This window comes from Ascaphus truei, chromosome 20 (genome assembly GCF_040206685.1).
Source record: "Ascaphus truei isolate aAscTru1 chromosome 20, aAscTru1.hap1, whole genome shotgun sequence".
Classification (NCBI taxonomy): domain Eukaryota; kingdom Metazoa; phylum Chordata; class Amphibia; order Anura; family Ascaphidae; genus Ascaphus; species Ascaphus truei.
In genome coordinates, this window is record NC_134502.1 from 25,544,343 (window position 1) to 25,557,053 (window position 12,711).

Sequence of the window (12,711 nt, forward strand, 5' to 3'; positions counted from 1 at the left end):
GTGACACCTCTAACTCTCTTCCTCTCTCTCCATCTATTCCCGTCTCTCAGCTCCACGAAGCGCCCAAGTCTCTGGATGACAGTGAAATGGAAAGTCCCGTCGATGACGTATTTTATCCAGGCACAGGGCGCTCGCCCGCTGCCGGGGGCAGCCAGACCAGCGGGTGGCCAAATGACGTGGACACAGGTAATGCCACTCCCCTCCTCCTGTGACGTCACCGCTCTGTGTTGTCAGTTCCTGTGAAGTCACTTCCCTGTGATGTCACTCTTCTGTGATATCAGTGCCCGTGATGTCACTGCCCCATGATATCAGTGCCCCGTGATGTCACTGCCCTGTGATGTCACTGCCCTGTGATGTCACTGCTCTGTGATGTCACTGCCCTGTGATGTAAAATAACATAATAACACTCTATTAGGTTGATAAAAGTTACATATCTATTAGGTTCAACCTGTTAAACATTCTAACTGCACAAGATAATTATCCATATTTATAGTTTTATTTAAAGTTCCATTTATAGTCACGTTTATATTTATTATTATATTTCTAGTTGTAGTTTTATTTATAAAACATACAGGACACCTACAAGCTCCATAGCATCTCCCACTCTCAGGGGAACTTGCTTGCTTGCAGTATGATTGTGACAAATCTAATACAGATTGCTTTTCCTGGTAATGTACAGGTTAATAAGAGCTTCAATCAGACTTAGAACTATGCAACTAATTTTGACAGATTTATTATAAATCATTCTTCCTGGTAATGCACAGGTTATTAAGAATTTATATTAGTGTTAGGTACCCTTGAGATGTGGTCTGCCGTGTAGTGGCTCAGGGGCTTACAACACTTTGGCCAAAATGTTAAACTAAAAGACCATTTTATTTAATAGATATCTATACATATATATTTAGGCACTGTACCGTGTATAAGTTTCACTGGATGTGCACTGAGCTCTATCTGTGTTTCATGTTCTGTCTCTGGTTTTAAATAGTTATATTTATATTTCAACTCTTATGTCCCATTGCTCCCTCCTGTCTGTGTCACTGTGTCACCCTGCGGGGGGAGGGACAGACTCCATGTCCCATAGCTCCCTCCTGTCTGTGTCACTGTGTCACCCTGCAGGGGGAGGGACAGACTCCGTGCCCCATAGCTCCCTCCTGTCTGTGTCACTGTGTCACCCTGCGGGGGGAGGGACAGACTCCATGTCCCATAGCTCCCTCCTGCCTGTGTCACTGTCACCCTGCGGGGGGAGGGACAGACTCCATGTCCCATAGCTCCCTCCTGTCTGTGTCACTGTGTCACCCTGCTGGGGAGGGACAGACTCCATGTCCCATAGCTCCCTGCTGTCTGTGTCACTGTGTCACCCTGCGGGGGAGGGACAAACTCCATGTCCCATAGCTCCCTCCTGTCTGTGTCACCCTGCAGGGGGAGGGACAGACTGGTGACCCTTCTCACCTGTTTTTTGTAGGACCAGGGTCACTTAAGAAGTCTGGGAAGATGGATTTCTGCAGTGCGCTGTCTTCGCAGACCGGCTCGTCCCGCATGGCGTTTACGCATCACCCCCTTCCTGTGCTGGCGGGAGTGAGACCAGGTGAGAGCAGAGCCACTGAAAAAACATCGGAAAGGGAGAGGGGGGAGGGAGAGGGGGAGGGTGGGGAGGAGAAGGGGAGGGTGGGGAAGGAGAAGGGGAGGGTGGGGAGGGAGGGAAAAGGAGAGGGTGGGGAGGGAGAAGGAGAGGGTGGGGGGGAGAAGGGGAGGGTGGGGAGAAGGGGAGGTTGAGGAGAAGGGGAGGGTGGGGAGGGAGAAGGAGAGGGTGGGGAGAGAGAGAGAAGGGGGGGAGAAGGAGGGGGTGGGGAGGGAGAAGGAGAGGGAGGGGAGGGAGAAGGGGAGGGTGGTGGGGAGGGAGAAGGAGAGGGTGGGGAGGGAGAAGGGAGGGTGGGGAGGAGAAGGGAGGGTGGGGAGGGAGATGGGAGGGTTGGGAGGGAGAAGGGGAGGGTGGGGAGGGAGAAGGGGAGGGTGGGGAGGAAGAAGGAGATGGTGGGGAGGGAGGAGAGGGCAGGGAGGGAGAAGAAGAGGGCTGGTGGGAAGTTAAACAATTAGGGAGTCCCTGCCCCGCAGAGCTTACAATCTAAATGAGATCAAGAGAGCCGTGCAGAATAGACAGGAGCAAGTGCAGAATAGAATATAGTTGACGGGGCGAGTAAGAGCATCAAAAGTATTAGGGGTGACCTCCGTCCTAAATGAACATCGGGCCTCGCAGGAGGTGAGATTTCAATCCTGACGTGAAGATGGGGAGGGGGTGTTGTTTGGACGTCAAATGTTGTTGGGGGGGAGGGGAGGTGGGTGAGGGAGTGAGTTTCCCAAGTGTGACAGGTTGGAGATATGAGAGGTGGTGTCCAGACAATTTGAGCAGAGAGGAGACGGCCTTCAGCAGAGCATAAGCGACGCGGTTAGATTTGCGACGTAAGATGGAGCAGGGGACGAACGAAGAGCCTTTTTTTGGCGAGAAGTCGATTTTTGGGGTTCATTTGGATTTGGATGGCGTGCCACGTAAAGGGATATCAGACGTAGAGGCGCAGAGACAGAATTAGAAGATAGAAGTCGACTCTCGCAGACGCATTTGGGATCGATGGCAGAGTATAAAGTTGGTGGCAGGCAGGCCCACAGAGGAGAAGGTGGCAATCGTCAAGTCGGAAGATAATGGGCACAGGCAAAAAATAATTGTAGTTGTGGGGTGACAGAGGAACGGGAGGATTAGGGGTAATTTGGCAATGTTAGAAGAGGAGGTGGAGGAGCTTTAGACATGTTAAGCTTCAGGGGACGGAGAGCCATCCAGTCGGAGATGGCAGAGAGACCAACATTGACTTTGGGTGTCGAGAGTAAACTGAGGGGTTGAAAAATAACATAAAAGTTGTGTCCCCGGCGGAGAGGACATATTTGACGCCAAAGGAGCCGAGATCCCAAGCGAGAGGTTTATGTAGAGAGAAGAGGAGTGGTCCTAGGACAGGGTCCTCAGGTACGCCAACAGACAGGTCAAGAGCTTGGCAGTGGAGACACACAAGGAGCAGTTAGAAAGAGTAGGACAACCAGGAGAGGGCCTTTCTTGTGGATACCAAGAGAGTGAAGAATTTGAAGGAGTTAGGCGCAGGGGTGGGCCAACTCTGGTCCTCAAGAGCCACTGCCGGGTCAGGTTTTCAGGATATCCATGCTTCAGCACAGGTGGCCCTTGAGGACTAAAGTTGGCCACCACTGATCTAAGACTTTTCTTAGGACCTTCTACGATATCAACCGGAGCGGACAATTCCCTTTTGTCTTCATGATTCCCAGATGGTTCCAGTTATGTGTCTACAAAATGGTTTAGTGCAGGAGTGGCCCAACTCCATTCCTCAAGGGTCACCCACAGGTCAGGTTTTCAGGATATCCCTGCTTTGGCACAGGTGTCTCAATCAGTGGCTCAGTCGATACGACTGACACAGCTGCGCTGAAGCAGGGTATATCCTGAAAACCTGATTTGGGGGTGGCCCTTGAGGAATGGAGTTGGCCAGCCCTGGAGGTGGTCAGCAGCGTCAAAGACAGCACAGAGGCCAAGCGAAATTCGAAAGGAGTCGGGCCCTTGAGATGTGGCAGGGAGTAGACCATTATCTACGTTGGTGAGGGCAGTTTTGGTAGTGTGAGCTTTTTGTTAGCCGGACGTCTATGTATCTACATTATGTCTACATCAATGTAACGATGTCTTCCCCCCCCCCTTTCCCCACCTCCCTTCCTGTGTTGCAGGGAGCCCTCGGGCGTCAGCGTCGGCTCTACACTTCCCCTCCTCCTCCATAATCCAGCAGTCCAGCCCTTACTTCACGCACCCCACAATCCGCTATCATCACCACCACCACAGTCAGGACTCGCTCAAAGAGTTTGTCCAATTCGTCTGCTCAGACACCTCCGGGCAGGGGGCGGGCCAGGTGAGTGACTCGTCCTCCCTGGACCAATCACAGCAGAGGGGCGGGGAAAGGGGAGGGCCCAGCGCTCTGGTTCACCGGTTCGACTCCCCACCGCGTCATCTCTTTCCACAATTTCGGTTGTTAGGAGTGAGGGGGGGGGGGGGGGGGGCGAATCCTTTCTCGTCAAAAACCACTTTTTAATTTTTTTTTAACCTTTTAATTCAATCGTTTTCTTCAATATTTATAGAAAAAAATGACCCCCACCTATTATTTGGTTTTACTTTTATATTTTCAATGAAAGATAAAAACGGGTCGAAATTTCTGTTTTTCCAATCCACGTTTTTTGTTGATTATTTGAATCTCGTTCGATGAATTAAAATGACGAGGAAAGGAAAAAAATGATTAGGGGGTTTGTCTTATTCAAATATGCTTTTTTAAAAAAAAAAATATATAGATATATATATATTTTTTTTTAAAGCATATTTGAATACATATATATATATATATATATATATATATATATATATATATATATTTATTTATATATATATATATATATATATATCCTTCATTTTCATTCATCATTTTATTTTAAGTCAGAAAAAAAGTTAATATCTTCTTTTTAAATCTTTAAATCTCCCTTTTATTCATTCATTTTTCCATATTTTAATTACAAATTTTACAATGAGTATCTATTATTTCCAACCCCTTTTTAATCGTTCATTTTAATAATATTTTGTAATAGAAGAAATTAATAATATTCCTTACCTGTGTAAAACTCATTTTGATCTCTAATTTGTTGTTATTAGTACTACAGCTCAACCCCGCTATAACGCGATCCGTTACAACGCGGATCCGCTTATAGCGCGATGTGAGGGTGGCTCCCGTGCTTTTCGGAATTAGAAATACTTTACAACACGATTATTGGTGTCTTAAATACTTTATTGTACAATGCATACAATTGTACATTATTTCTAACGCGATCCGCTTCTAACGCGGTGTCATTCTTTGGACCCCAAGCACCGCGTTATAAGGGGGTTGAGCAGTATTTAATTAAAAGAAAGAATGTTTTTTTTTTCAATCTGTTCTTTCAATACCCGTTTATTATTTTTTTTATTATTTTGCTGTTGATATATTTTTAATTAGAAAATATATATATATATTATTAGAAATATTTGTGCTGAAAATCCCTTGTTTGATTTTTGTATGAATTCATTTGAATTATTATTAGGAGCAGTGTGTGATCTGTAATTAATAATAAATACTTCTAATTGTAAACCTTTGGGATAGAAAGGCGCTGTATAATATACAGATATTACTCAGGATCCCGCCCCAGAGGTGGCTGCACCGTGTATAACTGTAATAGAAAGGCGCTGTATAATACACAGATATTACTCAGGATCCCGTCCCAGATGTGGCTGCACCGTGTATAACTGTAATAGAAAGGCGCAGTATAATACACAGATATTACTCAGGGTCCCGCCCCAGAGGTGGCTGCACCGTGTATAACTGTAATAGAAAGGCGCTGTATAATACACAGATATTACTCAGGATCCCGCCCCAGAGATGGCTGCACCGTGTATAACTGTAATAGAAAGGCGCTGTATAATACACAGATATTACTCAGGATCCTGCCCCAGAGGTGGCTGCACCGTGTATAACTGTAATAGAAAGGCGCAGTATAATACACAGATATAACTCAGGGTCCCGCCCCAGAGGTGGCTGCACCGTGTATAACTGTAATAGAAAGGCGCAGTATAATACACAGATATTACTCAGGGTCCCGCCCCAGAGGTGGCTGCACCGTGTATAACTGTAATAGAAAGGCGCTGTATAATACACAGATATTACTCAGGATCCCGCCCCAGAGATGGCTGCACCGTGTATAACTGTAATAGAAAGGCGCTGTATAATACACAGATATTACTCAGGATCCTGCCCCAGAGGTGGCTGCACCGTGTATAACTGTAATAGAAAGGCACAGTATAATACACAGATATTACTCAGGGTCCCGCCCCAGAGGTGGCTGCACCGTGTATAACTGTAATAGAAAGGCGCTGTATAATACTCAGATATTACTCAGGATCCCGCCCCAGAGGTGGCTGCACCATGTATAACTGTAATAGAAAGGCGCTGTATAAATATAATTAATAGCAATGTTGATTATTCTGCGTTTATAGTTTTAGAATCTCTGGTATATCCCATTTATACATTTAGGACTTTTATAGGGTCTGAGTCTCAGTTTATAGGATGGAGCCTGCGTGGTATATCTGATCTATCCAATAGGACTTTTATAGGGTCCGAGTCTCGGTTTATAGGATGGAGTCTCTGTGGTATATCCGATCTATCCAATAGGACTTTTATAGGGTACGAGTCTCAGTTTATAGGACGGAGCCTGCGTGGTATATCCGATCTATCCAATAGGACCTTTATAGGGTCTGTGTCTCAGTTTATAGGACGGAGCCTCTGTGGTATATCCGATCTATCCAATAGGACTTTTATAGGGTCTGTGCCTCTGTTTATAAGTAGGGCCTCCCTCCTACCATTAGAAACATATAATCGACTCCCCAATAAATAGATTGTCAGCTCTTCTGCCCAGAAACCCCCTTAACATAAAATGCTGGTGCTGCTGTGTCGTTATGTATTACATGTTACATATTTTTTTTGTTTTTTTATAGATATATATACATTTTTATATTTTTTTTAAACTTTTTTTTTTACTTTTGAAATTAACATTTTCTTTGTAATTTTTATTTCTCTCAATGAAAATAAAGAAACCTCGAGGGTGGGGAAGGGCGGTTTGTGACATTTTTTACAATCCCACAAAAGGATTTAAAAAAAAAAAAACCTTTTTAATCCTCAAAGAACTTTAATTTTTATTTTATTTTTACTTTTGCCTTTTTTTTGGAACGATTTCACCAAATCCTTATTTATTTCGTTTGACTTTTTTGGACGATTTCACTTAAAGTCGTTGTTTTGTTTAAGTTTTTTTAGCGATTTCACAAACGATCATATTTTTGAATATTTTTAACGACGTCACTAAATTTTTCTTGACAATTTTTTTTTTTTACTCAACGGTTTATTCGTATTTTTTTTCACTGGGTAACGATTTCACAACATTTCAATGTATTTTTCAAAAAACTTTGGAACGATTTCACGTAAACGTAGATTTTATTTTCACTTTTTAATGATGTCACGAAATTTTCCTTGACAATTTTTTTTGTGCTCAACAATTTATTTATTCGTATTTTATTTTTTTTAAACTTTGTAACGATTTCACGTAAATGTAGATTTTATTTTCACTTTTTAAACGATGTCACAAAATGTTCCTTGGCAATTTTTTTTGTACTTAACGATTTCACGATTTATTTAATCGTTTTTTTATTTTTTAACGATTTCACATTTAAATTTGTCGTTTTTTCTAAAAAAAGCTTTTTAACGGTTTCCCTATATTTTTGGAGATTTTTTTTGAAAAAAAAAATGTAAAACTATTTCTCCCCCCCCCCCCCCCCTTTTTTTTAAAAACTTATTATTTGATTTTTTCCCCCCATTATTTTGGTGTTTTCTTTTGCCCGTTTTTGCTGGAGGGGGTGGGGGCAGGACGGGTTAGGGGCGCGGGCGATGGGGGCATCCCGTTTACTCTCCTTTTGTTATTTGTTGTCCGCAGCCCAGCAGCGGGGGCCCGGGGAAGGTTTCGGGGTCCTTTTTACTGCCGCCCCCTGCGCCTGTGGCCAGACCAGTCCCCCTTCCCCTGCCAGACACAAAACCAGTTACCAGCAGCGGCAACTCTGTCCCAGAGGGAGGTCACAGCGCGTCTACATCACCCTGTAAGTGGCACGAGACTCTTTCCCCTTCCCCTCCCCAAAAAAGATTTCAAACACCCCCCACCCCCCCTCTGCATTCATGTTGAGCGTGTGGTACCCGGCGGGAGGGAGGGAGTGTGGGTGAATGGAGAGGAGAGGGAGGGGGAGAGAGCAAGAGGAGGGATGGGGGAGAGGAGAGAGGGAGGGGGTGAGAAAGAGGAGGGATGGTGGAGAGGTGAGAGAGAGGAGGGAGAGAGAAAGGAGGGATGGGCGGGGAAGAGGAGAGAGGAAGGGGGAGACAAAGAGGAGGGATGGTGGAGAGGTGAGAGAGAGAGGAGGGGGAGAGAAAGAGGAGGGATGGGGGAGAGAGGGGGGAAGAGGACAGAGGGAGGGGAAGAAGAAGAGGAGGGATGGAGAGAGGAGAGACAGGGGGAGAGAGAAAAGGGCAGAGGAGAGAGAAAGAGAGGTGAGAGTGAGGGAGGGGGGAGCAGAGAGAAGGAGAGGGCAGAAAGAGGTGAGAGTTAGGGAGGGAGAGAAGAGAGTGAGGGAGGGGGGAGGAGAGAGAATGTGAGGGAGAAAGGGGGCTGAGAAGGAAATAGAGAAAGGGAGAGAGGAAGGGGGGCGATCTCAGGTGCTGAGAGAGGGGGCAGGGAGATAGGAAGACTGGGAGAAAGAAGAAAGGGGTGCTAGGAGAGAGTGCAGGGGCGGACAGAGAGAGGGGGAGAGAGGACGGGATGGGGGAGGCAAGGAGAGAGAAAGAGGAGAGATGGGGAGGAGAAAGAGACAGGGGCAATAAAAATGGACCCCACCCCCCCAAAGAAAAATTACTATATGTTATTGTAAAAGAGTTATACAGTAGGGGCAGCACTGCAGGTTGATATAGACGTCCCCTGACCCTCATACATTACTCCCATTGAAATTCCCCATCATGCACTGGTTTTTCGTTACTCGCTTTCGCTTAACGATCCCTGTTCACTATTAATGCTACTAATGCTTCTTAGGGGAGCCCCGCGCAGCTCAGGGCCCGGTAGAGAAAGGGGTAAAGGGGAAAGGCAAGGAGTTGAGGGGAAAGGGGTGTGTCAAGAGCTGGTGGACCCCAAATTTAGGGCAGGCTGGCGGCCCGGTCTGAGTTTAGGAACCAGTCCTTTGAAAGTCCGATCGGTGGCCATTTTGCCTGGCGGAATGCTGAGGCAGTGCTGTGATTGACGCTTGTGGGCAGGAAGTGATGTAACGGGGCTGAGGCCTACCCAATGTTGAAGCAGTTTAACCCCCACTGGGCCAGAAGAGCTGACAATCTATAGCCCTGATTACGAATATACTCTATGAGGGAGGTCTGTGGCATCGGCGTCCATTTTGTGTGTAGACTTATTTGTCTGCATGGGCATAGTCATTGAGTCTGCCCCGACAAGACCCCATGCTTACGACCGCAGGAAGTGATGTCAAAAAGGCATATCCTATGTGTTGGTCCAGTAGACAGGAAATTACATCGTATTTACTATGCTTGGGAAGTGATGACATAGTTTCATGATGTGTTGGAGTGATGGAATTACAGGCAGGAGGGAGCTATGGGACATGGAGTCTGTCCCTCCCCCCGCAGGGTGACACAGTGACACAGACAGGAGGAGCTATGGGACATGGAGTCTGTCCCTCCCCCCGCAGGGTGACACAGGTACACAGACAGGAGGGAGCTATGGGACATGGAGTCTGTCCCTCCCCCCGCAGGGTGACACAGTGACACAGACAGGAGGGAGCTATGGGACATGGAGTCTGTCCCTCCCCCCGCAGGGTGACACAGTGACACAGACAGGAGGGAGCTATGGGACATGGAGTCTGTCCCTCCCACCGCAGGGTGACACAGTGACACAGACAGGAGGGAGCTATGGGACACGGAGTCTGTCCCTCCCACCGCAGGGTGACACAGTGACACAGACAGGAGGGAGCTATGGGACATGGAGTCTGTTTTTTTCCCCAGAAATCTCTTCCTGTTTGTCGCTCTCAGAGCTGCCCTTATTTTGTATATGTTGATATGTGTGTAATAATATAGTTAGAGAGAGTAATATACATGGCAGGTAGTGATACCTTTTAATGGACCCAACATATTAGTCCTACAATGTTGTCGTGCCTCCTTATCACACGTGACCCCCTCTCACTCACAGATGTTATCATACATAATCTCCTGTCATGTCCCCATGACTTGACATTGATGTCCCTGTAACGTGACCATGATGTCCCCATGATACGATATTGACTTCCCCATGACGTGACATGGATGTGACCATGATGCGATATTGACTTCCCCATGACGTGACCATGATGTCCCCATGACGTGACATTGATATCCCCATGACGTGACGATGATATCCCTATGACGTGACACGGGCGTGACCATGATGTCCCCATGACATTGACTTCCCCATGACGTGACATTGATATCCCCATGACGTGACGATGATATCCCTATGACGTGACATTGATATCCCCATGACGTGACGATGATATCCCCATGACGTGACACGGGCGTGACCATGATGTCTCCATGACGTGATATTGACTTCCCCATGACGTGTCATTGAAATCCCCATGACGTGACATGGACGTGACCATGATATCCCCATGACGTGACATGGACTTGACCATGTTGTCCCCATGACTTGTCATTGAAATCCCCATGACGTGACATGGACGTGACCATGATGTCCCCATGACGTGACATTGACGTCCCCATGACGTGACATTGATATCCCCATGACGTGACACGGGCGTGACCATGATGTCCCCATGACGTGACATTGACGTCCCCATGACGTGACATTGATATCCCCATGACGTGACGATGATATCCCTATGACGTGACATTGATATCCCCATGACGTGACGATGATATCCCCATGACGTGACACGGGCGTGACCATGATGTCCCCATGACGTGATATTGATATCCCCATGACATGACATTGATATCCCCATGACGTGATATTGATATCCCCATGACGTGATATTGATATCCCCATGACATGACATTGATATCCCCATAACGTGATATTGATATCCCCATGACGTGATATTGATATCCCCATGACGTGATATTGATATCCCCATGGCGTGACCATGATATCGTGGCATTAAGTGGTTCGCTAGTATTTTTGCCCGGTAGACAAGGCCCTCATCGCTCGGGAACCAGGGGTGTGGGGAGAGAGGGGGGGTCCCTGGACATCGGGGCACCACGGTGCAGGACCCACCCACCCCCACTTCTGGGTTCAAAAATAAAACACTGGGGCGTATTGTGGGTTGATGCTTTAAAAGGTACCACAACTTGCGAAGTGTACCACCAATATGGCTTATATACTGTGAATATATGTATATATCAGATACACGAAAGCAGAAAGCGGGAGACATGGGTTGTGTAATTGTCGCACTTGTTGTGCGTCTGTATGTGTGTGTGTTTGGGGAATTGTATTGCATACAATTGTCATGTACTAGCTTTGTGCTCATCTCTCTCTCTCCTCCTTTTCTCCCCTATTGTGTGTCTGCTACAATGTCATTGTGTGTGTTACAATGTGTCTGTCCTTGTTTGTGTTACAATGTGCTGTCGTTGTGTGTGTTACAATGTGTCTGTCCTTGTTTGTGTTACAATGTGGCTGTTGTGTGATACTCTGACAATGTGTGGCATTGTGTTGTGTCTATGTAACTTTGTGTTGTCTGTTGCATTGTGTGTTCTGTCTATTCCCCTGTGATGTGTATATGTCTGTGTGCCTTTGTGTTGTGTGTTCTTTGTCATGTCCTTGTGCTGGGTATTGTTGGGTATTAATGTGTTATTGTGTCTGTGTCCTTGTCGTGTTGTGTTGTGTCATTGTGTTGTGTTGTTGTGTAGCATTCTCAGCGCCTCCCCCCGCCGGGTCCAACAGGTTTGTCACAATTGGATCACGAGACGGCAACTTTCTGAACCTCCCCCAGCAGTCTCAAGTAAGTTAGCGCTCTAATCTGTAGCACAGCACTCTAATCTATAACCGCACAGTCTAATCTATACCAGCGCTCTAATTTGTAACACAGCACTCTAATCTCTAACAGTGCTCTAATCCATAGCACAGCACTCTAATCTCTAACAGTGCTCTAATGCATAGCACAGCACTCTAATCTCTAACAGTGCTCTAATGCATAGCACAGCACTCTAATCTCTAACAGTGCTCTAATGCATAGCACAGCACTCTAATCTCTAAAAGTGCTCTAATGCATAGCACAGCACTCTAAACCATAACAGCACTCTAATCCGTAACACAGCACTCTATTTATAATACAGCACTCTGTTTTATAACACAGCACTCTAATCCATAAAACACAGCCCTCTAATGTGAAACACAGCACTCTCGTGCATTCGATTGCAGTAACCCGCCTCCTGAGTGCCTTATTGCCCCTGTAACATGTTATCGCAGTAACCTGGCTCCTGAGTGCCTTATTGCCCCTGTAACATGTTATCGCAGTAACCCGCCCCCTGAGTGCCTTATTGCCCCTGTAACATGTTATTACAGTAACCCGCCTCCTGAGTGCCTTATTGCCCCTGTAACATGTTATCGCAGTAACCTGGCTCCTGAGTGCCTTATTGCCCCTGTAACATGTTATCGCAGTAACCCGCCTCCTGAGTGCCTTATTGCCCCTGTAACATGTTACTGCAGTAACCCGCCTCCTGAGTGCCTTATTGCCCCTGTAACATGTTATCGCAGTAACCCGCCCCCTGAGTGCCTTATTGCCCCTGTAACATGTTATTGCAGTAACCCGCCTCCTGAGTGCCTTATTGAGCCTGTAACATGTTATTGCAGTAACCCGCCTCCTGAGTGCCTTATTGAGCCTGTAACATGTTATTGCAGTAACCCGCCTCCTGAGTGTCTTATTGCCCCTGTAACATGTTATTACAGTAACCCGCCTCCTGAGTGCCTTATTGCCCCTGTAACATGTTATTGCAGTAACCCGCCTCCTGAGTGCCTTAT

At 46.5% G+C, this 12,711-nt stretch overlaps 1 protein-coding gene across 1 annotated transcript in view; it reads left to right on the plus strand.

The window, feature by feature from the left end:
* The window catches only part of NFIX (nuclear factor I X), a 90,558-nt gene that overhangs the window by 61,774 nt on the left and 16,073 nt on the right, over window positions 1-12,711 (plus strand). Inside the window, 6 exon segments of the mRNA XM_075577509.1 lie at window positions 51-58; window positions 61-186; window positions 1,463-1,585; window positions 3,769-3,947; window positions 7,594-7,753; window positions 11,601-11,692. Of these exon segments, the coding sequence (XP_075433624.1) occupies window positions 51-58; window positions 61-186; window positions 1,463-1,585; window positions 3,769-3,947; window positions 7,594-7,753; window positions 11,601-11,692 (688 nt within the window).